Source organism: Protomyctophum parallelum, assembly GCF_964188405.1.
Source record: "Protomyctophum parallelum genome assembly, chromosome: 8".
Lineage (NCBI taxonomy): Eukaryota > Metazoa > Chordata > Actinopteri > Myctophiformes > Myctophidae > Protomyctophum > Protomyctophum parallelum.
The window spans coordinates 49,605,787-49,631,748 of record NC_139703.1 but is presented as its reverse complement, the minus strand read 5'-3'; the positions used below and the strand labels follow the sequence as shown (position 1 = coordinate 49,631,748).

General features: G+C 42.9%; 2 protein-coding genes across 3 annotated transcripts in view; one reads left to right on the top strand and one right to left on the bottom strand.

Moving 5' to 3' along the window:
- LOC310863866 (keratin, type II cytoskeletal 8-like) overlaps positions 1–25,962 on the bottom strand; it is a 442,956-nt gene that overhangs the window by 232,033 nt on the left and 184,961 nt on the right. The window lies entirely within an intron of this gene.
- Positions 1–25,962, top strand: part of quob (quattro b) — a 46,752-nt gene that overhangs the window by 6,963 nt on the left and 13,827 nt on the right. For both annotated transcript variants that reach the window (XM_083770875.1, XM_083770874.1), the window contains exons 2-14: positions 7,420–7,617; positions 8,669–10,238; positions 12,346–12,402; positions 13,067–13,190; positions 14,541–14,634; positions 15,238–15,324; positions 15,423–15,539; positions 17,656–17,754; positions 17,858–18,006; positions 19,886–20,024; positions 21,086–21,211; positions 22,765–22,962; positions 23,957–24,954. In XM_083770875.1, the coding sequence (XP_083627001.1) occupies positions 7,420–7,617; positions 8,669–10,238; positions 12,346–12,402; positions 13,067–13,190; positions 14,541–14,634; positions 15,238–15,324; positions 15,423–15,539; positions 17,656–17,754; positions 17,858–18,006; positions 19,886–20,024; positions 21,086–21,211; positions 22,765–22,962; positions 23,957–24,954 (3,956 nt within the window). The remainder of the gene's footprint in view (positions 1–7,419; positions 7,618–8,668; positions 10,239–12,345; positions 12,403–13,066; positions 13,191–14,540; positions 14,635–15,237; positions 15,325–15,422; positions 15,540–17,655; positions 17,755–17,857; positions 18,007–19,885; positions 20,025–21,085; positions 21,212–22,764; positions 22,963–23,956; positions 24,955–25,962) is intronic.

Genomic DNA, 25,962 nt, shown 5'->3' with positions numbered 1-25,962 from the left:
GTAGACATCAATGGAATATATGGCAGCTATTTATAATTGTCTTCATTATAGCTTTAATCTGTAGATAGTTTTTTTCTTTTTTTTAATTAGTCTAGGCTCTGTGTATTAATGAGGTTGAACAAATGTCTCTGAGCAAGGAGTCCCCTTTAGGAAATGTTAGGAACACATTCATGCTCCCATGATAAATGCAACAAACAGAGTTGATGTCTTGTAACATAGTTTTCAAAACATACCTATTTACAGCACACGCACATTGGCGGGGGTGCTAACTGCTAAGCCAATGAAACTAGGGATATTTCACTTTCAAAAACAATTTTGGTCAATTTATCATCTATAGACTATACACAAACATACTGTACAAACAAAACAACCATGACACAAAAAATAATCATTTTATATAAGGCTGGAGCTATACAGTACACAAAGGACAAGAGGTACCCTGAGAGAAGAATCCAGAGCATGGGAGATGGGGTATCCGGGGTTGGAAACTAACTATGACCAGTTAGTGTGAAGATGGAGCCATGATTTAAGGTCTTTCCTAAATATATTGCAAGAGAATTTAACCCGTTCGGTGCCAAATTGTGCACACGCACTCCCTGCAAGGATGCCAATTGCCAACGATGCCAACCTCTGCGCCAAATCTTCCACAACGGCCTGTTATAGCGCCGACAGGTGGATTTTTGCAAAACACATTTTTGGAACAAAATGCCTATAATCCAATTGCCATCCAAGGCGGTAAGAATAAATGCCACCCTTTTCACATTGGCCTATTATAGCGCCACCAGGAGGCCACAACCTGACCTGCCCTGGTGGAGACCTGTGCCCCGAGGGGCACTTTATATAGTTTACGACTGATTTGCTATGGCTGATTGATTGCAAAGCCGGCTGGGTTAGTTTCCTATCTTCATGTGGGACAAGGGTTTGCACAGAAAAATTGTTAATAAAATGAGATGTTATGTCTGTGTAGCATATCATGAATTAAAATATCACTTGCATACTGGGAAAAGGCTGTGAGGCCACTGTTAGCTTTGAGGCATACAGTAGAAGTTGAATAAAAGTCTTAACAGCTGTCATGCATTACTATTATGCAAGGACCAGCCTCAAAGGTATTTTGTTCTCCAGGCCATAATCTATTGTGACAGATGTGCACAATCAGAAAAAGGATGCATTCTTTTCTGCTGAGGCCATGTAATGTTTCCAAGAGATACAAAGACTAAGACTCATTATTCAAATATTGACACTGGCATCATGGCATGCAAATATTTACATCCCACACAACACTGCTAATGATTCTAGAGACTAGTCTCACAGAAAAAATAAAATAAAAAAATCTATATCTATCTATCTATCTCTCTCTATATATATATATATATATATATATATATATTTATATAGAGAGAGAGAGAGATTTTTTCCTTTTCTTTCATCATTAAAACAGCTGACTTTTGGTTCTAGACAGTTCATGACTTTCTGCATTTTTTTTTTATCCCATGATCTTTGTAACCCATTTTTTCACCCTGTGTCAATTATCTACTGTGTTACACTTCCGATCAACCAACCTGGGGAGGGCAACGGACTGACCTCATGGCATGCTTCTTTCAATGCATGAGCATCCAAGCCGCTTCTTTTCACCTGACAGGGGTTTCCCCGATTGGACGTAGTGCGTGGAAGGAACATGTTATTCCAACCAGTTCCTTTCCCCTCCATCAGGCGCCCCAGCTGGCCAGGGGGAGGCAGTTTAGTTTTAGTTTTTACAGATGAACCTAATTCTTAATCCAGGCAGTCACATTACGTTTAGCAAAATAGAGGTCAGCATAGAATAGTCCCAATGCTGGCCAGTGTGAGGTCTTTGAAATGACGATGGTGAGTATGTTTACACTGGGGGGCCAGTCTGTGGTCTTGGTGAGAACGGTTAGCTAAATGAGGAATAGAAATCACACCCGTGTGAAGTATAAGTGGTGCAACTCTGTGTGGCGTTCCCCGGGGGTCCCCGGGGGTCCCCGGAACTTCCAGACCCACAGGAACGCGCCAAGTATGCCGGCCCGGTTCCGCTTCGGTTCCGTTTCGGACACGGGGCGAGTCGCCCCGTGTCCGAAACGGTTGAGAAATGACAGAGTTACCGTGTGGGGGTCGCCAGGGGGTCGCTCTACTGTACTGTACTGTACTGTCACTGTACTTACATACTGTCACACCTGAAATCATCATATACAGTTAATATGTGTGTGTGTTAGGCTGCGCAACAGTGACACTTGGTTGTGAAAACAAACCAAACTCTATTTTCGTGCTCGGACAGACCCAGCCAGGGACCCAGCCAGGGTCCCAGCCAGGGACAGCCCTATGCACGCAGCTAATTTGGCTACCCATCAAATACCGCATAGATTACAAGATCCTCCTCAACACATTCAATGCCATCCATAACCTCTCCCCCCCATACCTGTCTGATCTCATCCATATCAACACTCCCACCCGGTCACTCAGGTCTGCCTCCTCCACCAACCTCACTGTTCCCCCAGCTCGTTTGTCCACCATGGGGGGTAGAGCTTTCAGCCGCTCTGCCCCTCGCCTCTGGAACAGCCTTCCCCCCGACATTCGAAACATGGACTCACTCCCCACCTTCAAATCCAACCTCAAAACTCACCTATTCAGACAAGCTTACTCCCACCTTGAGTAAAATTCTGCTGCAGGCCTTTGTGTGTATTTTTAACTTGTTTTATTGTATTGTATTTCTTTTCTGTTTTGTTAGGCGACCTTGAGTGACCTGAAAGGCGCCATATAAATAAAATGTATTATTATTATTATTATTAATTACCAGTAAGACGCCTGAGGGCGAGAAGCGACCTCGCCCTAAAGGGCATGGTCGCGTGCACACATCCGCCTCGTTGACAGTAGACTGCTGGGCGAGTGCTGGAGCTTTGGCATGGGGGTATGAGATCTTAATTTTAGGGCCTCCATCCCTGATGATGATGTCATGTGTCACGTGATATCACGTGCTCCATCCCTGATGATACAATTTAGGCATTTAGCAGACGCTCTTAATCCAGAGTGATTTAATAATAATAATAATAATAATAAACTTTATTTGTATAGCACCTTTCATACATAAAATGCAGCTCAAAGTGCTTCACACAGAGGACACAACAATATAATACAACTAGAAAAAGTGCCCTTCTGGGCACAGGTCTCCACCAGGTTATCCACAGATCCGTGCAGTTAGAGGTAAAAACACTTTTTGGCCAGTTATAGCGCCACCTTGAGGCTGAGTTGAAATTGTTCATGTGGCATTTTGTCCTCGGCCTAGTGGGAATGTGGGTGCACAATTTCACGGAAATCACGCGATGTGTTCATGATTTGCAGCATTTTGTTTGAAACTGAGCACTCCTGTGAACTTTGGAAGCCAATCTTAACCAATCAGGATGGAGTGTGAGAAATATGAAAGACCGGTTTGGTTGAATGGCTCTAGAGAGACTGTGTACCAATTTGCGTGATGTTTGGACAAAATCTGTAGGTGTGCTGTGCAAAAACCTGTTTTGCACAAAGCGGCCTCCTGGTGGCGCTATAACAGGCCGTTCTGGAAAGTTTGGGGCAGAGGTTCATGGTTGGCATCCAGGGAGTGTGTGTGCAAAATTTGGCATCGACCGGGTTAACGGTGGCTGAGATTAGCTGGTCACGGACGGACACACGGACACACGGACGGACGGACGGAGTGCAAAACATACTCTCCCCATGCCTTCGGCTGGTGGAGACAATAAAACACAAGTAGTTAAAATGATAGAACAATGGCAAAGAACAAAATTTAATATAAGAACATAAAATAAATAAAAACAAATAAAAACACCACATGCAGCAAATCAGTCAGGGCAGGAACGTGCATAGTAAAACTCAACTAAAAGCAAGAGTGAAGAGGTGAGTCTTGAGTTGAGATTTAAAAATGTCTACAGAGGGTGCATGTCTGAGCTCGAATGGAAGTTTATTCCAGGCTGTTGGGCCGTAGAAGCAAAAAGCTGCCTCACCATATTTTTTTGTGCACATTCTTTTAGGCACTTCAAGTAGGCCAGCATTGGAGGACCTGAGGCGGCGGTTAGGGACATATCTAGATAGGCAGTCATGGAGGTACGGAGGTGCGAGACCATTGAGAGCTTTATAGACAAGTAAAAGAATTTTAAAATCAATCCTAAAAACAACCGGAAACACAATAATCAAAAAGAAAAAGCATGGCAATACATCACATACATAAAAAGTAGTTATCATGAAACATGCGTAAGCTAAGAGCGTAACAGTGGAATATCTATATAATGAAAGTGAAACTATACATACTATACTATACATATACACTATAAAGTGCTATGACTACATAAAATGCAAGTCTGTATAAGTCTGTATAGAATGCTATCTAAGTCTACATAAAGTTCTATCTAAGAGGCTAGGGTTGGGATTGGGAGTGAGGCTGCAGTTCTGATTGTAATGGGAAGTGCATTCCATGGTTTTGGAGCCAGAAGGGAGAAGAGTCTGGGACGTGTGGAGCGTTGTCCCGGCGTTTTTAGTGAAGGTACTTCCAGCTTCCCTGAAGTGTGCGGGAGGGTTTAGGGTTCGATCATACTTGCAACCTTTGGTTGCTTTGAATGCCAGCATCTGCGTTTTGTATTCTGTGCGAGCAGACATTTGACCTAATTTCTCCTTTCATTGTTGATGGCAAATATGAGACGGGTGGGGACAAGATGACGTAAATTTTCCCTTCATTGTTAATGGCATTTAATGTTTGTGTTGCGGACATTTTGTGGGGACAAAAGCTGTAAATAGCGCCCCTCAAAAAAACAAAAATATACAGTACAAGCCATTCTCTCTCATAAAAAGATGATATGTGTCATGGCTTGATCACTGTAATGTGTAAGAACTGTGAAGTGTGATTAAACTTGAACCTGCGTTTCATCCTTACCACTTCACAAACCACATTTCTTTATGTCTTCTGCAGTTGTGCTCGCTCACCTTTGAAAACGACCCAAAGGATATGGCTTCAATCTTTCCCTCTCAATTGCTTCCGTGTGTTTTGTTTGGACACAACCGTTCGGCACAGCTGGCTCTGGTAGCCTATGGCCAGGGCTTGGTTCAACAGCCTAATTCTTATGAGCATGGTTATGTGATGCAGGCATGTCCATGCAGTAAACATTAGCACCAAGCATGACTCTTAACAGAGAAACAGTGTCCTTTTACACAGCTTCACTTTGAGACTCATGAGCTGGACCAGACGTTTCTTTGTTGGATCTTGTCTGTTTGAGTAAGATCAGAACCTGACCCTTGCCCACTTGAAGTATACCAGCTTAAATGAGGTGGAACTTGGCCCAACATGAAACAAGTGTTCACATACGCAGGCAAGACAGATTAAATCATACCAACATACTGCTATAAAGGGCTTGTGATGAGGCCCAATCAAATGCCACCTTGATCTTCTGAAAATGGCAAAAAGAAATCCCCTTTTCTTCTCCATGTGCTGCTCTGCCTGCTCATGTTGAGAAGATGAAACAAAGCCAACACTCGTTGGGTGGATTGCTGATATATTGCTTGTATCTAGGCTAAGAGTAAGACTGTGTGTGTTCTAGTGATCACATTTCTACAGGTGGAAATGGCTGAGTGCAGTTCGATTTCGAGTTATATATATATATATATATATATATATATATATATATATATATATATATATATATATATATATATATATTTGTTATTGTTAGTTTATTTTCGTCCTCTTAGCTGCTTAAATTCAGTGAGTCCTCTCGAATCAACTAACCCCCCCCCCCCCCCCCCCCCCCCCCCAAGACAGAACTAAACAAAACACATGAGTAGGTACTGAACTGTCGAATAAAACCCAGCTGATCCCAAAATCCCATGAACATCCCATGAGCATATTTATGCTCATACTGAAAACTATTTCACTTTCTTTTGTTTGCAGAAAGTAAAGCTGGCATTGCTTAAAGGCATTCCTTAGTACTACAGCTACATAAGAGGCCAAAGAAAATATATATCTGTCGTGTGGTTTTACATTGTTGGATGTTCCTTGGTCATGTGGACGTTCTTTGGTCAAAGCTGTGCTGTCAGCACTAATCAAAGGTCTAAATAGACACCAGCCTTTGAAAGTGTCGACCTTCCACGGCAGACATATAGCACATACAGTCCATTTCACATAGTATATCATGCATGCATTCTAGGCAGACTACTGTACTATGGGTAAAAATGAGAAAAGGCCGCACACACGCAGACTACTGTACTATGAAATGTCTTAGGATACGAATTGACTGCACTGATACAGAAAGTGAATTTGTTGTTAATAGAAATTGGAGATTATAGATTTATGTATTTAGGATTGCAAAACTTTTTGTTTTTACACAAGATTCTTGACATCACAACCAAGTCACGATAAGACTGTATACTGTTAACCCCCACAAAGTATAATAATAAATTAAGAAGAGATGGAAGTGTGACATCAGCTAGGACTGACTTGACTACTTCAAAACGTGAAATTAATGCAGTTGTCGAGTACTACATTCATTTTCCAGTTCGGGGGTGCATAAGCATGAAATTCCTTGAACTCAAAGACGGTGCGGTGCACACAGTGTGTGCGCTCCGTCTAGCATGCATCTGTAGTTCACATCAGGTACCTTTTCAAATAAAGTGTTAGTTTATGGCTATCACATCTGCTCTGACAACCATCTGCTTCATGTTAAGAGATGTTAATTGTATACTTGAATGTGGAGGACAAGCCATGACATTAAAATATCATGCCAACATTTTTTGATTGTTCAAATGTCAAATGTCAATTACAGATGACTGTATGGAAAGCATATTGGGGATGTTTAACCACTTGCAAGATTATATATATAAAAAAATCTGTGTTACACTGGCGTACAGTGTGTAAAAATTAAGCATACTATTTTGCCTAGGCTTTCCCCCTTTTTTGTTGTTTTCACCTATAATGACATGCCCAAAATAGGGATGCCAGGGTTAATGTGGCTAAGGGGCCAGATTACTGGCACAAAAGACTTGGGTCATATTGGGTTACACTTTAACTCATGTTTCTAGGTAACTCCTTTGTCATAAATCTGCATCTGGGTCATGTGTTCATTTGTTTTTGTTTCTGCTTGTATTAGTTTACAGGGAGGATCGTTTCCTGTGGGTTGGAACTTGGAATGAAAATTGAAAATTGCACGCTTGCAAGACAGACAGAGCTGCTGGCACTTGGCTGCCAGTAAACGTATCTCCTCCTACTTCTTTTTGTTTTCAGTCAGACACTCGCCCCATCATCAAGGTCACATATGAACTCTGATCTCCTATACCTTTGTGTTCTCCAGAACCCAGAATCTCTGGACTCCTCCATCCAGAGCGCCCTGTCGGCTCTGTTCTGATCTCCTATACCTTTGTGTTCTCCAGAACCCAGAATCTCTGGACTCCTCCATCCAGAGCGCCCTGTCGGCTCTGTTCCCGCCCTTTGAGGCCACGGCATCCGTCGTCCTGTGCCAGCTGTTCCGTACCATCGAGGAGCGTTACCACGGCGACGCATTGCACTGTCTGTTGGACTTCCTCATTCCGTCCAAACATCTCCTGGAGAGTGTGCAACAGGCGGCATGTGTGAGTATATGCAAGTGTACTTACTGTATGTACAAATTGACACAAATTCACACTTCATATGAACACTCTGGCATTGTAACTCCTATTAAATCAGTTCATAGATAGTATGTTACAATATATATGAAGAGGGCTTTGGAGACTATCAGATGTAATTAACTAACAGTGCAGTTTAGTGTTTACTTTTATTACTTGACTGTTCCACGTTAAGATGTTTGTATTGCATGGATTCCAATTATTTACAGTGGCTCTATGCCCAGATATGCACGTAAGATAACACAGTTTAAGCTTGCTATTCACTACAGCTCAAGCTCAAGGGATTTATTTCAACAGTGTTTTTAAGGACACTATTGTGTCTAAATCCAGGCTTCAACTACTGTACGTAACGTTATTCATTAATATATAATGGGGTTAAATGTGAGCCTATGTCTCCTCCATCTATCATCAAATTCAGTCAAGAGAGATGTTAAGTGCCCATTTTAAAACTAAATAAACAAGGACAGCATTCTAAAGTTGACTTTTTAATTGCCACATGGATGTTTTGGGCAAGATGCGCATGCCGTTCAGTGTGTGCTTGTCTTGTGCTTGTCCCACAAGCAGTAGACACAGGTGCATAGGGTTAATGCTAACAACTGATACAACGGCAGTAGACACAGGTGCATAGGGTTAATGCTAACAACTGATACAACGGCCGTAGACACAGGTGCATGGGGTTAATGCTAACAACTGATACAACGGCCGTAGACACAGGTGCATGGGGTTAATGCTAACAACTGATACAACAGGTCAATCCCAATGGGATACAAAATTGGGCCTCCTCTAATATAAATGGTTTCATGTTTTAGTAGCCAATTACATTTACTACTAAAACATGAAAACATTTTACATTTTATACAGTCTTCAATGCAGTTAACTTTTTTCCATGTCATTTTTTATAGTGGCCATCTCAGCTGAATTTGATCTATTCTATATCATTGACAATAAGGAATGGGGTTCAGGAGCAACTACATTTAAAACACCCCATGAAACCATGCTCTTTTGTATCTCTACTCAGGCGACATACTCTGATGTACTTTTCCGCTGTGAGGGATGGCCGCTGTGTCTTCATGACAAAACTGTCATCCAGCTAGCTCCGCTCAACCCTCTGCTACTGCGTCCAGGGGACTTCTACCTACAGGTGGAACCGTTTGGGGACCAAGCAGCACGCATTGTCCTTAAAAGTCTTCTGGAAGAGGGGTGTCGTGAAGTGGAGGAGACGCCGATCCCCGAGACGTCCTACCCTTGCATCTTCACTGAAGACTGGCTGCAGGAAATCAATGAAGGACGCCATGGGACCCGGCTCTCACGTTGCTTGCTCTCCACAGACCAAGGAATAATAAAGTTGCCCTGGGTTAAGTTAGCCATTCCAGAGTTTTTAGATAAGCCCAAGGCCATGCCCACTCCTTCTGTCACCCATGAAGCTCCTCTCGAGTCGAAACACCTTTCGGTACCTTCCCATTTCAACTCTTCCACCCTCCCTTTGGAGAGCATGATTCTTCCGACAAGGGACAGAATCTCAGTGTCTTTGAGACTTGGGGATAGTTCCTCAAAGCTTATCAAAATGGAGCGTGACAAACGTGCCCCCAAAATACTCTCCACATCCCAAACCAAGCCCGTGGGATGGGTTTCACCCAATACCTGGGACAGTCGGAACTATCGTGAGATAGAAGGTGATTATGTGGACCTTGTTGATTTTGCCAAGGAGAAGGAGGCTTTGTCAAAACTCGACAGCACTCCAAATCCTACTGCACCTCTTTTGTTCAAACCAGTCAGGCCACCTCCACCTATACCTATAGGCAACAGTGCCCCCTGTGCACGTACCCTAAAATGTTCAGAGGAGCCCTGCACGCCCTGCAGTCAGAGAAAGCTAGGGCATGAACCTACTGACCTAGAGTTGAAATGTAGATATAGAGATTCTTACATGGCAGCTTTACGGAACCCAGTGCCTTTTGAGAAGGGAAGTGTTGATCATTTGACTGGCCTGGATGAGGTTGGGCTTTGCGAAGAGCTGGAGTCTGGATCCCAGAACACAGATGCAGTTCACACGGATGAGCAAGACATGTCTTATAACCACTGTATTGAAGCAACCATAAACCATGAGCCACATGAAAATGGACTATGCTGTGAAACAACAATGCCACATTTTGTGCCACCCCTCAAACAACCACCCAGTAGTTTAGAATCAGGAAATGCAACGGAATTGCCCGTTGCTCATATATTACCCCCTGGGGGTGACTATAGCCAGGAAGCAAAGAGAAATCCAATTTCCCACCAAGTAGTACATAACTCTAAGGGGCATCTACTGCCAGGTGCTCCTCAGCCCGTCTTGGAGGCCTGTGATAGAAGCATTAAAGCACACCAGATGTTGGAGGCGATTAAACCTTCGGGGAAACACAAAGCCAAACTCAGGTCTCTGTCCACCGTGTCGGAGATAGTCAAAGGAAATCCGCTTCTCCATAAGGCCAACAACAGGAGCTACAGTGACATCTGTCCTGAAATGATACCCAACATACTGCAGTGTCAGAAAGACACAGACCTGGGTCTGGTATCTCCAAAGATGGACAGGCGACATTACAGTAAAAAAGGTAAATAAGAAGGTGTGTTTTGTAGCCGCTGACAAAGCAAAGGATCAAATGTAAATGTTTTAATAATAATATTAATAATGGCAGAGCTTATGTTGAACATGTATCATGTCAGTGATGTCACATAAATGAATCAAAGAGTTAGGCCGAAAGTTTCAACATTTTTAGGTTTTATTGCCAGGGGGCAATGAAACACTCTCACACACACAGTTTGTGCATTATTACGATTATTATTATGATTATTATGATCATATATTATTGTTTATTTTGAATACAGTATTACTGCACAACCAGCTGAGTTTTATGATGCAAGGCTTGCTCTCATAAGGCCAAACTGAACCCATTGTGTCCAAACAGACTGATTGAAACTCAACTGTGACCTGCAGTGCTTTGGGGGAGCGTGCTCCGTAGGGTCACAGTTCATGAGGGCACTTCATGATGGGAGGGTTCAAAGGGCGTAGGTCGGACTTGAGTATGATGTTTCACAGGGGGATTCCTCCTTGGCTCTGTGGCTTCCTGAGCAGAATGGGAGCATTCACGTCATTCCTTTTACCAGGGGACAGAAATAGCCTGCCACCCGTCATTCCATGGGAGGGCTTGTGTGCCAACTGTGGACAGCATAACAGGCAGGAGGAAGCTGCCTATCGTCCTGTCGGGTGGAACTGGAAACCGTTCATTTTCTATTATTATCATTTTTGCGAACGCAGTGAGCCACTTACTATGACAGCGAGGGCTGAATGTCTGTGTGTGTGTCTGTGTGTCTGTCTGTCTGTCCCGCTGTTACACCACCCGCCCGCCACCAGAGGGCGCAGCTGTAACACACACACACACAGGGCGCAGCTGTAGCGCACACACACACAACCACACACACACGAGCTGCGTTCGCTTCCCGCGTTTGCGCGTCTTACTTGTATTGAATAATGACAATAGCCGAAGATTACGATGCATGCAATGCATTAATTTACTAAATAAAAATTGAAATGTGCAGATACAAGGTTTCTGCCCGACAGTGACGATAATATGTGTACATCACAGTAAAATACAGTTCAATCTAACAGTGTAAAAATGTACTGTGTACTGTGTACAGTTGTACACACCCTCACACCCACAGAAGAACAAGTTGACATCTCAAGTGACGATACGTATGCCTGTCTCAGACTATTAACCCATTCTGACCTGAGATCAGATTCATACGAGGTTTCCACTGGACACACACTGGTCTGATGAACCCATTCTGACCCGAGATCAGATTCTAAAAAATGTCAGTCGTTCTTCGATTCTTCAAAAATAGCAGACCTACAAGCTCGTATCGCGCCACTCGGTGGCGCGATATGAGCTTGTAGATCTGCTATTTTTCAATAGATAAAGCATAACATGATGCCAACACCAAAATGGGTGCCCGCCGCCCGGTCAGAATGGGTTAAAGCAGCCATGAGAGTGAACACAGACAAGACTTTGTGCTTTAAAGAGGGGCCAATTAGGATGTCTGAAATCAAAGCCAAGCTTAGTAGCCTGGCCAGCAGTGTTTTGTTACAGAAACCATGTCCAACGTTTTAAAAGCTGTCTGTGCACAGTTGTGCAGCTGCGTTGGGTATAGGTCCATGTTGAAAGAGGACTGTTGAGAGTTACGGCTTCTAAAATCCCTCTCATGAAGAATTACTCCCAGTATTAACAGGGCAAGGTTGCTGGACACTGGACAGGATATACAAAGTCAGCAATTATAGCGACCAGTATAAACAGCATTGTTCTATTGTTGTTGATTTCTTTATGTGTAGAAGAAACATGTCCTCTGATGAATTTAAAAATACACTCAAATTATATTGCATAGGCTACTGAAAACGAAGCTGAGATTTCTCAGCTTTTACCTTGTATTTTCTTTAACCGTTCGTCTTTTTACTTTCAATGTTAGTCAGTTAACATGCTTGTGACATACTGACCTTTAGACTCCCACTTAGGCAAGGGTGAATTCCCCCCCCCCCCCCCACACACCACAAATGGGCCTCATTCTAAACTCCTTCACAACTCCAAGACAGACAAACCATTGTTTCTGCAAGTAGAAAAGGTTTCATCCATTTCTGATGTTTCTCTGTCCTGTCCTCCCCAACCCAAGAATCCAGCTTCAGAGACGTCAGTGGTCTGCTTCAACTGGGCATTATCTCTTTACCAGGTACACACACATGCATATCAGCAGTACATGTGTTTATTTAAGATTTGTATACATCTATTTTTTTGTTTGTTCATCACCTTAATCCCTAATTAGTTCAAGTCTCAAATATGTTCTGTTTTTGTCCAAGCACAATGCACAGATTTATATAATTTGCCAATTCACCACTGTGGCCCCTTTTCCACCGGTTGGTTCCCAATGGGAACCGGTTCAGTTCTTTTTGGTTTTTAGTCCATGAGCCAGAGCTCCAAAATTGAAACGTTAATTATGAATTGAGTAGGCAAAACCATACCTATATTAGATTGTTATCACCGTGAAACTCCCCTTACATGAAGACAATGATCTATTGTATTAAATGTTTTTCATTTTTATATATTCAAATGAGGCATTATGTAGGAAAATATGCCAAATAATCGAAAATATGAAAAAGCTACTACTGTGGAAGGGTTATCATGTATTAATTTACTTGTATTGATCCTATAAACAATTTAATATAGGGTATAGTTTGCCCACCAATTTTGGAGCTCTGCCTCATGGACTAAAAACCAAAAAGAACTGAACCGGTTCCCATTGGGAACCAACCGGTGGAAAAGGGGTCTGTGAGACCTGTCTCTTTGATCCTACAGAATAACATGACATTTGTGTGATGTGCTCTGCCTATCCCTAGGTGGCAGGGACAAGACAGGCAGAGCAGTGGTAGAGGTTCATGCAGGCAGGAAGGAGTGGACATCCCCTCTAGTGTCAGCCCCCGGTGTCTGCAGGTTGCTGCTCTACCTTCATGCCATACCTAGGTAGGCTACCTGTCCACCACAAACACTGAATGAAATGACTTTGTTATGAAGTGATTGATACACCTGGGACAGACAGAGGCCTGGGGGCACCAGGGGGGTCTCAGTGTTACTCAATGTCTGAGAATACAGATCAACATGGATTCAACATTTATATGCAAATGTATTATTTCTCCTTTGGCCACTAGAGGGAGACTAGACTACAATTTCCTCCTGTGGTCTTACAGGCCTGTTGTTTAGTCAGTGCTTCAATGTTTCGGCTATTACTAATTCTATGTTTTTACTTTTTACATATTCCTAAATCAGGAAATGTGATCACGGCGGAGACAAACCATACAGTATAGTTTGTCTGTGTCTGAGACAAATTAAGCAAATACATAAAGGTGCATTGATTGTACAATAATAAGCACAAGCAATGACGCAGCGTGCGTGGGGCTGGGGTTGAGATCACGGTTAGAGTTGTTACAGTTGAGTAGGTTCATGGTATGAGGAATAGGTAAGAGCTTCTGTCTGTTTGATTTAATGTGTCATTGCCTGAACCTGTGACTTCAAGGGAGCGCCGCAAATTCTCCCCGCAAGGGCTGTCTAGATTTCCGTGCTTCAATGATCTAGTCTTTGGCATACGACTTGTTTTACATAGATATCACCATAATAAACCAGCCATTATATTATAGATGAGGTGAAAAGTATGGGTTCACCGGTGATGTATCTCTTTAGAAAACACATCACAATTTAGTTATCACACTCGCGTCTCTTTGCAATGGATACCTTTTGAATTATTTCACTTTTTCATGCGCTGTGTCACGAACTTCAACTTATACAACTGTTTTTACCCATGACCCTGTCCAACATTCTCCCAGGCTGACCCATTGTTAAATCACAAGTGTCCTTAGTTCTACTACCACAACATACATTTACAGCTGTCTGTGTTTACACTGGACTTAATGGATGAGACTTTGAGGTTCAAGGTACCACTCTGCTAGTAAAACAGCTCGGCCTGTTGCCTGTAAAGAAGCATGCTGCCTGCAAGAACAACAGCATAGCCTGCAGGCAGACTGACTGTCTGGTATGCAGCACCTTGCTAGAACTGAAAGCCACATCTCATTTAGTCTCACACACTACACTGGTAACATAAGAAGAGGCCATTAGGGTAGTTTGTGAAGGCGTCAAAAGTGTGGGATAGGATGTGTGAAGGGGGAGAGAGCGCGGGATGGCGAGAAAGAGAGAGAAACAGAGATAAGGAGTTGATAAGTGAGGCGTAAAAGCTCTTGAATGCCACTTCAATCAGATAAAGATTTTTACGATGAAGTGAACACGTCTTATGCGCTCCAACACGACTTTGTGTTTTCGCAGGCAAGATGTCAGAGATTTGGGAATGACGCTGGTAATTGATGCCAGGAAGAAGACTCCTTCACCCCTCCTCTATAAAGCACTGCTGATGGCCCAGGTTGGAACGGCATCAGAACACACGCACACACGCATGCATGCACGCACACACACAGAGAGAGAGAGAGAGAGAGAGAGAGAGAGAGAGAGAGACACAGAGACAGAGAGAGAGATTGAGCATAAAGCACAGTGCCATCAAGCCGTCAATTTAGATTTACAGATAGGAATTTCGGTGCACAGATGATGCAAGGGTCTGGTTTCGGGTGAAACAAATCAGGCGTTTACTGTAAATGCAACATGATTCATCAGTGCAAGTTTGTTCAGGCTTTTACATTTCTAGTGAAATACATGTTTAATTTAAACAAAAAACACTAGGGGGAGATATTTCCATCTTTATAAAAGTAGAAATGTAGCCTATTTGACCATGATCTGATTTACTAAGCATGCTCTAGGTGTGAAAGAGATGATGGTGAAGGAAACATTTTAATTGTATTGTGCAGTGTTGTTTACCCTCGCGGCTGTCTATTACATTATCTCAATGAATCCTCAGTTGAACTTGAATGCTATTAATGCAGGACAGTTCACATTATAATGAACTGTCCTGTTTATGAGGATATTAAATCATGTCATGGTTTGTCATTGATTGATTGAATGTCTGTTATAGGAGCAGGCCCTCCATGCTGTCCACAGCATCCTAATGCTGGTTGAAAAGGACATGTGTCCACGACCTGAAAGACAGCCCGGCTTACAGGTCACAAACACAGCCTGCAACACTACCTCTCCTGTGCATTGTCAATTTAGTGAGACTATAATAACTGTCCTGACATCGTCTATTTCTGTGTCCATTAGATGGATGTGGTGACCTCCATGAAAGCCCTCAACAAAATGGTGGAGGTCCCACATTTAACCTCTGACCTGGGTGGGACCTTCACTTATAGCCATGCTGACTGGCTGCAGTTCCACCAGGTACGGGTTATGTTGGTTCAGTCAGACAACTCAAGGAGAATGTAATATATATATTTATTGAATATGAGATAATCAATGCAATATGTTTATTATGGTTTGGCGATGTATTGGATCTGCTTTTTTAGGTACTCAGGTCAAGCGCATCAGTCCCAACCATAGGGACTCTGAATCCCCCGTACCTAAACAGCAGATCCAAGACGACAGGTGGTAGCTGGGGTGGAGGTGGGTGAGCACTTGTATACAGCAGCGCGAGTATACAGTATAGCAGCAGCAGCAGAAACAGAATGAGTGCAGCAGCACGCTGATACAAAGCAGTAAGCAAGCGGAATAAAGCGCAGGTTGTATGACAGCAGCACGCTGATACAACAGCAGTGTAAGCAAGCAAGAAGGCAGAGGAATGAAAACCTCTGGTTCAAGTAGCCGGTATGAGAGATTGGGTGAGCGTGTGATTGGCTGAGTGAACCATGTGGATGAGAGCATGATGCTGCGGTGGCCCAATTAGCGGCCGGCGCGCTGACTGAGGTTCCCTGACTGAACTTGCTCTGCGCATGTCTACGACAGGCGCAAATGCTCATATGTCAAAGGAAAACAGTGAAAACTGGTTAAAAAAAAAGAAAAAAAATCTAAAATGTCATGTACAAGCCCATAACGATCTACGATCATTGTTTTAGTTTGTCTCTTTGCTATTCTTTGAGACACATGCGGTTATTTCTGGGCATGGCTGAATCCGCCATTCCTTCATGGGGTGAAAACAACACAGCTTACTATTGGAATTACATTAGGGAATTTACACATTGTATGTTTTTAGTTTTTTTCATCAAAGTGCAACATGGTGAAGTATTGTAGTAAGTATTGTAATGAAAACGGGACAGCCAAACTATATTCTACACACATCCGAGTTTTTGCGGAGTCAAACAAAAAAAACGTGATGTTGATCCCCTTCTCCTATTCGCTCATACTAGGACATGACATTGATGAAGTATAGTGGTTAACGTCTTAATATTGTTAGGGCTCCTGTGGCTGCATGTGGTAGATTGACTAAATATCTAATTTTCTGTTTTCTTGGTATAGGATGTTCTTTACAGCAAAATATCTATTGTTCCCACCGGTCCCACACTCTCAGACTCATTAACCTTGCAGTCAGGGAGTTGGTGGACACAGCTGTTCAAACACAGGTCACCCACTGAGGAGGAGGACTCTGTACCCCCACACGCTTCTAAGATTAATCACCACTGTTGTCTTTAATCCCAGGATGAGCTTTAGCACTCTTGGTTGTAGGCGGGGTTGGGTGAAAGAAATTAAAAATTCATAATTCTACATGATGGATTAGCTTATTTGTTATGCTAAAAAGCACTGACCTACAATTTAATGAGTGGGAGTAGATTAATGTAGTTTATTATTTTTTTGCATAGTAAATTAGTTATACTGTATGTTGTTGATTCACACAAAACTTCATTAATCCCGTTCTCTCACTCTGACCATTCGTGCGGTGGATTAAGACGTCTTTTGTCATGGGTCAACACTGCAGAAGCCTACACTGTAACTGGAGAGGGTAGATTGTAAAAGCATTCATATACGTGAAATCAATATCAAGCAATACAAGCAATCCTTGTTGATCAATTTAGGAACTATAATAATGTATTAACAACTGGAGATGAAATGGGTGCCTGGAACCTACTTGATTAAATTGCTGTCTGGTCTAAATAATAATAACAATAATATTTATTGTCCTGAAGGAAATTTGTCTTCACAGGTCAGCTGTTCAAACAGCCACACCAAAACAACACATAGCACATAACACGAAGACAATACAAAAACATACCAGTCCCAAGGAATACATTTGCAGATACTCATTTAGGGCTTACATAAGTGTGTGACTGTGTGTAAAGACAACAAATATTGTATAATATTTCCCTTATATGTAAATTCCCCCCAGACCTACATGTAGTGCATGGCATGGCCTCGGGTTAGCACTGCCTGTAGTTCCTCCAATAGGCACCAGAGAGCGCCAATGAGTGTTTTAGCTCATTTCCACCACCATGCCCATGATTCTCTTAAAATATACAGCCATTTGTTGAGTTCACCTCCTTTGTGTCATGCATTCCATTTATTTCAGAGACTGCTTTCTTTCATGGCTGACCTGCAAGGGGCAGACAGTCTGCTCCAGAGGGCTATTAAGAAAGTGGATGGCAGTAAACAAATGGACTCTACCCAGGTAATTCACAAGCCACCACTTGGCTGAATTTAATTAGGCTGCTACAGAATTGCTTTTGTCTTCGTTTAGGGTCAGGGTTTTTCATGCATTGTGATTTCTACAGGATGTGCAGCTATGCATCTTGGATCAGAGGACATTAATGAAGGAGGTTCTGGAGGACACCCGATTGGTCGCCCTGCAGAGAGAGGGTGGGGCTATACTGGCCCGAATGAAGAAAGAGGAGTTTCGTTTTCCACAGTCAGAGGACTACAGGTGTTGTTACCATGAACCGCCATGTGAAAATAATATTTAACCCATTCTGACCTGAGATCAGATTCTAAAAATGTCAGTCGTTCTTCGATTTTTTTCAAAAATAGCAGACCTACAAGCTCGTATCGCGCCACTCGGTGGCGCGATATGAGCTTGTAGATCTGCTATTTTTCAATAGCTAAAGCACGACATGATGCCAACACCAAAATGGATGCCCGGTCAGAATGGGTTAAACATTATTTTGACGCTGTGATACTGTTATCACAGAGTATACTGTAGTTACTAGATACTGTTATCCGACGCACCTACACCTGTAGGTGTGCATAAAGACTTTCTTCTTCTGACTCTGTGATACTGACATAATTATGCCTACAAAACACAAATGAATTATGATGGCGTTGACAAGTCCCATCACTGAGTGGAATTAATTTAATCTTCCCAATCTGACTGACACCATTGTTTTTTATTATCTTCACAGCTAAGTATATGATGCCAGTCTGGGGCTCCGTAATATTGCCTTTGGCTGTATTTTATAGGCCTACTTATTATTTCATGAGATTGCATCAAACATCACAAGCATACATAAATGCACCCTGGTGCTCAAACTCTGCGAGCACCAACATATCTTCTTCTACAGTACATCTCTCTATTGCTGAGTTATGAGCAATTTTCCTTTTGATCCTGACCTGGATTGTGACCTTCACGTTTTTTGCCCCGAAATAAAGAAAAATATCTCTGTTGGTGCAAACCCAGCCACCACCGACATATATTATTCTGTCACTAGATTGTGACCTTAACATTTGAACCATCATTTTATGAACTCTTTGGGGCAGCCTAGTAACATACTAGGAACATACATGATCAATCAGTAGGCATATGAAAACATGCCTGTGCAAATTGACCCATTTTGCGCAGTCCCAGAGTTATGAGGGTTTGTGGTTGTGGCCTAATGAAAAACCAATTAAGGGCCCTTGGAATTAAATACATTTCAGAACCACTGCCACAGAATTCCATGAAAATCCAACTATTCTTGAATTTCATCTTTCTAATCAAAAGTGAAGTGAATCATCTCTTTGGGGGCAGTCTGCTTGGTTTCATCCATTCATTCTCAGACTATACATGGCTGAGACAGACCCCCTTGACAACCAGATGGTAAATCTCAAGGGGTTACTCCTAGTAAAGAATTTCAGACAAGACCATTGTAATACCCTGCTACACATTAGCAGGCAGGTATTTAAGTCCATCATCATAATGCAAACATGATAATGATGTACAAAAACAAATTAGCAAAAGCTAAAGATTATGAACATTTTAATAACAATGTCTGTGTTTCACTTTACATTATGCAATGCATACATTGCATTTTATATCTATATACACATTATACACGCTTATGTTTATAAATAGCCTCCCCATGCACTACAAGTAGAGTGTTACGTAATGTTTGTTAAAGGTTTTATGACATTCATTTTCATTTATTTTTCTTTTTCTTTTTTCTTTTAGGTTTTATGACCTCAATTACACCCAAAAAACCTGAACTTTGAACATTCAGTGGATTTTCTGTGGTCTGAAGTTTTCTTTGGGGTTTTTGGGGCCTTTTGAGCTACAATGAAAACAGGCAACACAGTGAAACAGTGACATCTGCTGGCAAATCCCATTGACATATATGGGATTTGCAGTAAGTGATGTCACTTACTGCCGGCAAATCAGAGCACCTGTTTGAGCCAGAAAACCCCAGATCACAGAAAATCTACTGAATGTTAAAAGTTCATGTTTTTTGGGTGCAATTGAGATTAGAAAACCTACAAAAAACAAGAACAATTCCAGAACCTTTTTTTTAATGTCACAATCCCTTTAATGTTATTTCCCTCTATTCCTTCAGAGATGCCCTGGAGTCCATGACCGCTCTATATAACCAGGTGGAGGAGAAGCTCCATACCCTGGTGATGCGCTCCAATGAGTCTCTGCAGTGCCTGGATTTCCTCTACAAGCTCAGGGAGATGGAGGGCCAAATCAACACGGTACCGTAGCTCTTCCCTTTGGTGTGATTGGACTGTATTGGGCAAGGAGATCCTTGTATCAGCATTTAACCCATTCTGACCTGAGATCAGATTCATACGAGGTTTCCGCCGGACACACACTGGTCCTGATGAACCCATTCTGACCTGAGATCAGATTCATACGAGGTTTTCCGCCGGACACACACTGGTCCTGATGAACCCATTCTGACCTGAGATCAGATTCTAAAAAAATGTCAGTCGTTCTTCGATTTTTCAAAAAATAGCAGACCTACAAGCTCGTATCGCGCCACTCGGTGGCGCGATATGAGCTTGTAGATCTGCTATTTTTAAATGGCTAAAGCATAACATGATGCCGACACAAAAATGGGTGCCCGTTCAGAATGGGTTAAAAGTGCATGAGGCCCAAAACATTCACTGATATTATAGCAACATAGGTTTTTCACAAAACTGTTAGCATTTAGAAGACATTTCTAGAATTGTCTTAAAAATGAACGCTATGAATAGCCTACTGTGTACAGTACCAAGCATCTATCTAGATTCTACACTGTAGATACTTAACCCATTCTGACCTGAGATCAGATTCATACGAGGTTTCCTCCGGACACACACTGGTCCTGATGAACCCATTCTGACCTGAGATCAGATTCTAAAAAAATGTCAGTCGTTCTTCGATTTTTCAAAAAATAGCAGACCTACAAGCTCGTATCGCGCCACTCGGTGGCGCGATATGAGCTTGTAGATCTGCTATTTTTCAATAGCTAAAGCATAACATGATGCCGACACCAAAATGGGTGCCCGTTCAGAATGGGTTAAAAGTGCATGAGGCCCAAAACATTCACTGATATTATAGCAACATAGGTTTTTCACAAACTAGAACAACTAGAAGACATTTTTAGAATTGTCTTAAAAATGAACGCTATGAATAGTCTACTGTGTACAGTACCAAGCATCTATCTAGATTCTACACTGTAGATACTTTAAGGAGAAGGAACATGATGACGCAAGGATAAAACACAGTAGTATGGTAAGCATTCATAACTCTGTGTCTGTGTACCTTGCAGGTGGGAACATGGTTCAGTGTGGAGGGAGAGCAGACACTGAAGGACTCCAATGTAACCGATAATGATTCCCTGGCGTCCACTGAGAAGGCCTCGCTGCATTTTGACTGCTTTCTCACACAGGCTAAGGTAACAGATCAATCAATCAAAGGTTTCTTTACTGTACTACTGTACTGTATATGGCTGTTATTTTGTACACAGTATAAAATCCTCAGTGTTATCAATCCAATGGTGCAACCACTCCTATAGACAGCTATATGTGTGGCTGTGTCCCTGGGTCTGTCCCTGTGTCTGACCCTGTGTCCCTGGGTCTGTCCCTGTGTCTGTCCCTGTGTCTGACCCTGTGTCCCTGGGTCTGTCCCTGTGTCTGTCCCTGTGTCTGACCCTGTGTCCCTGGGTCTGTCCCTGTGTCTGACCCTGTGTCCCTGGGTCTGTCCCTGTGTCCGTGCACGAAAATAGCGTTTGTTCACCACCAAGTGTCACTGTTGCACAGCCTAACACACAGGTCAGGGAGGAGGGTTTGTACAGTACAGTACAGTACAGTACAGTACAGTACAGTACAGTACAGTACAGTACAGTACAGTACAGTACAGTACAGTACAGCACAGCACCATTCACTTTTTGGGGCTTTTCTGCCTTTATTAATAGTATCAAGTGAAGAAAGATGGAGAGAGAGAAGGGGAGAGACAGGCCAAAGCCTATATATGTGGCATGCACCTGGACCATTTGGCCAGCGGGCGTCCTTGAGAGGCATTATTAACCCATTAACCCATTCTGACCTGAGATCAGATTCATACGAGGTTTTCCACTGGACACACACTGGTCTCATGAACCCATTCTGACCTGAGATCAGATTCTAAAAATGTCGGTCGTTCTTCGATTTTTCAAAAAATAGCAGACCTACAAGCTCGTATCGCGCCACTCGGTGGCGCGATATGAGCTTGTAGATCTGCTATTTTTCAATAGCTAAAGCATAACATGATGCCAACACCAAAACGGGTGCCCGGTCAGAATGGGTTAAAACTGGGAAAGCATCTGTGTGTGATTTAAGATTTTAGCATTGGCTATACAAAAATAGCAGATATACTAGCTCGTACATCTCGTACATTTTTATTTTAATCTTGAAAGTTTGAGAACTACTGATTTAGAAGACTTTTGTAGAATCTACCTCAGGTCTAAACACCAGTAGGTTAATTGTCAACCAGTAGGTGTCCTACCTGACAACAGAGTCTTCTCAATGGAGGAGTAGGTAGACCAGAGACCACCTCCAACCACTGCAGGTTATAATAACATACCATACTTAAAATAAAGTTGTATTCTTTCAATTATTTAAATCTGAGAGTGTACAAAATCTTAACCATTACATTAGTGCAGTCTCTGAGTTACAAATGAACACTGAGGATTTACTGTGTACATGAATCACCCTGAATTTAAAGAAGTTGCGATAACGATTGAATTGACAGCAAACTTTTCTCATTACATTAAAGTGCCGACCGAGTCTGCCAACACAACCCATTTTCTTTCCCTTCTTCACACTTGAACGAATCTAAATTATGGCACCCTACAGTAATTTGCATGCAAATATATAATAAAAAACATATCCATTATATAGTCAAGATCCTTGATTTTCTGCTAAGGTGAAATGCAGGTGTGGCTTCACATGTTGTAATTCATTGTTGCAGGAGAGGAAACAGCACGCTTTGACCCTAGTGGCTGACATTGAGGACATCATGGGAGCCCATGAATCCACCCCCGAAACAGATGTTTTTCAGATCGTGGTCAGCACTTTCAAATCCAACATGGAGGAGTTTCTGATGCGGGCAGAACAGAAACACAAAGAACTAGATAGAACGGTGCATTTCTACCGTTTCTGTGAGCAGGTTGGTGAATAAACCCAAGGTCGCATCAGAACACGACTCTGTGCTTTTTTTCAAGGCACTTCTGTTTGAAATCTTTATTCCCTGCACGTACATTCTGTCTTTCCATATTACATTTTTCACATTGTAGCTTAACCCATTCTGACCTGAGATCAGATTCATACGAGGTTTCCGCCGGACACACACTGGTCTGATGAACCCATTCTGACCTGAGATCAGATTCTAAAAATGTCAGTCGCTCTTCGATTTTTCAAAAATAGCAGACCTACAAGCTCGTATCGCGCCACTCGGTGGCGCGATATGAGCTTGTAGATCTGCTATATATATATATTTTTTTAAGATATTTTTTTTGCGGCTTACGCTTTTTATTGATTTTTGAAGGGACAGACAGTAGGCTGACAGGAAACGGGAGAGAGATGGGGGGATGACATGCAGTAAAGGCCGTGTCGGGTCCGGGAGTCGAACCCGCGGCACACTGCGACTGGATTACCAGTCCGGTGCCCAGACCGTTACGCTACGGCCTGGGCCAGATCTGCTATTTTTAAATAGATAAAGCATAACATGATGCTAATACCAAAATGGGTGCCCGGTCAGAATGGGTTAACTATAACCTAAAAGCTGAATCCTATATCTCTTAGGGGTCCACCGAGGCATATTTTCAGCATACGTTTTCAATTGTTAATTACAATTGGAGTGCCATGTCTTTTTAAAAACAAGAGCAGCATGATGAAGCACTAAGCGTCTATTCTGCACTGCACGTTGTGCCATTTTTTTTATCTACTTGCCGGAGAGTTGAAATACTTTCAACTTGGGAATTTGGAAGCGTTTTAACTTTTAGGCAAGCATGTTTTCAGCTGGAAATAAATTATCACATCCATATTATGCCACTGTTTTTGGTCAAAACAAAGTGTTCTTGTTAAAAGCCACAAATCTCTCGTTCAGAAAAGGATAGATGAAAAATAATTAAATGATTCTTCCTGTTCCTCCCTTTCTCCAGGCATCTGCCCTAGCCAAGGAATGCAGTCATTATCTGGAGCAGGTAGAGACGGGGTGTTACCCTGTGAAGGCCAGTCAAAGTACACTCAAGATGTATGAGGAGAGACTGGGTGGCGAGTTCTCCGCCTCACACTTCCAGGCAGTGAAAGCTAAGGTCTGCTGTGGAGGATCGGGGGCCTCGGCGGGGATGAGGGTGTGGAATGCAGCCTGGGCCCAGTGCCAGAGAGTCAGGCAGTGTCTGGAGGAGTGGCAGCAGCAGAAGAAAGCCCTAGATAAGAGCCAGATCCAGAACCAGCAGCAGGCCGCAGCTGCAGTCTCTCAGGGGAAAAGAAAAGCGTTGGAGAGGGATGAAGAATGGAGGGAAGAGGGGGAGGCTGGTCTCTCTTTGGCCCAGGATTCAGTCTGTCTGAAAAACACGGTCAATCATTCAGAGGGGGGGCTGGAGGAGAGGGGGGTTATTCCATCTTTGAACCTCCATTTGAAACCTGACTTGAAAGAGACTAGTGTAGCTAAAACGCCACACTTACCTAAAACGCCAGCGATAGATGAGCAAGTGATTAAAAATGACAAAGATTGCATGGAAACAAAATGGAGGCTCAGGGAACACCACAGTGAGACAGATCTGAGCAGGGTGGACTCTGTCAGCAGGGGTGGTGAGGAGCTTCCATTGTGCCATGCCTTGGGACGGCGCCTTAGTGAAGGGGCATGTACCAGCACGCGCCTGATGGCCATTTTTGGCTTCTCCCCTTTGAGTACAAGACATAACCACTGTGAGATTTGGTCACACCCGCTGGTAGCAAGTCAACAAACCAGCCAAAATTATCCCATTTCCCGTCATGACAGCTACTGCTCAGGTCACTCATCCTGTGAGTCAAATAAGGAAAGTAATGCAGAAGAATGTGGTCTCAAGGGATCTTCTGTGCCCACCCAGAGCCCTGGTGCTCAAGAGGCATCATTAAGCAGCCACAAGCAGATGGAACAAGATGCCATCAATGTTTTGTAAGTAATGATGACTCATTTCCACATTTATCAAAAGACCAAAAATGACAATGATGATGCAGTCTGTATTAGACCCAGATTTCAACACAAATCAGACATACAGTAATTTACCTAAACGACGACTTTATAATGTCAAAGGGTGAAATGCTATTGCACACAAGTGACTAAATTGATTTTGGACTTTGCTCTTAGCTGCTTGTACCAGGCTGTATGGTACTAGTGATGCTCTTAGCTGCTTGTACCAGGCTGTATGGTACTAGTGCTGCTTGTACCAGGCTGTATGGTACTAGTGATGCTTGTACCAGGCTGTATGGTACTAGTGCTGCTTGTACCAGGCTGTATGGTACTAGTGATGCTCTTAGCTGCTTGTACCAGGCTGTATGGTACTAGTGCTGCTTGTACCAGGCTGTATGGTACTAGTGCTGCTTGTACCAGGCTGTATGGTACTAGTGCTGCCTGTACCAGGCTGTATGGTACTAGTGCTGCCTCTACCAGGCTGTATGGTACTAGTGCTGCCTGTACCAGGCTGTATGGTACTAGTGCTGCTTGTACCAGGCTGTATGGTACTAGTGATGCTTGTACCAGGCTGTATGGTACTAGTGATGCTCTTAGCTGCTTGTACCAGGCTGTATGGTACTAGTGATGCTCTTAGCTGCTTGTACCAGGCTGTATGGTACTAGTGCTGCTTGTACCAGGCTGTATGGTACTAGTGCTGCTTGTACCAGGCTGTATGGTACTAGTGCTGCTTGTACCAGGCTGTATGGTACTAGTGATGCTTGTACCAGGCTGTATGGTACTATATCTGCTTGTACCAGGCTGTATGGTACTAGTGCTGCTTGTACCAGGCTGTATGGTACTAGTGATGCTTGTACCAGGCTGTATGGTACTAGTGCTGCTTGTACCAGGCTGTATGGTACTAGTGATGCTTGTACCAGGCTGTATGGTACTAGTGCTGCTTGTACCAGGCTGTATGGTACTAGTGCTGCTTGTACCAGGCTGTATGGTACT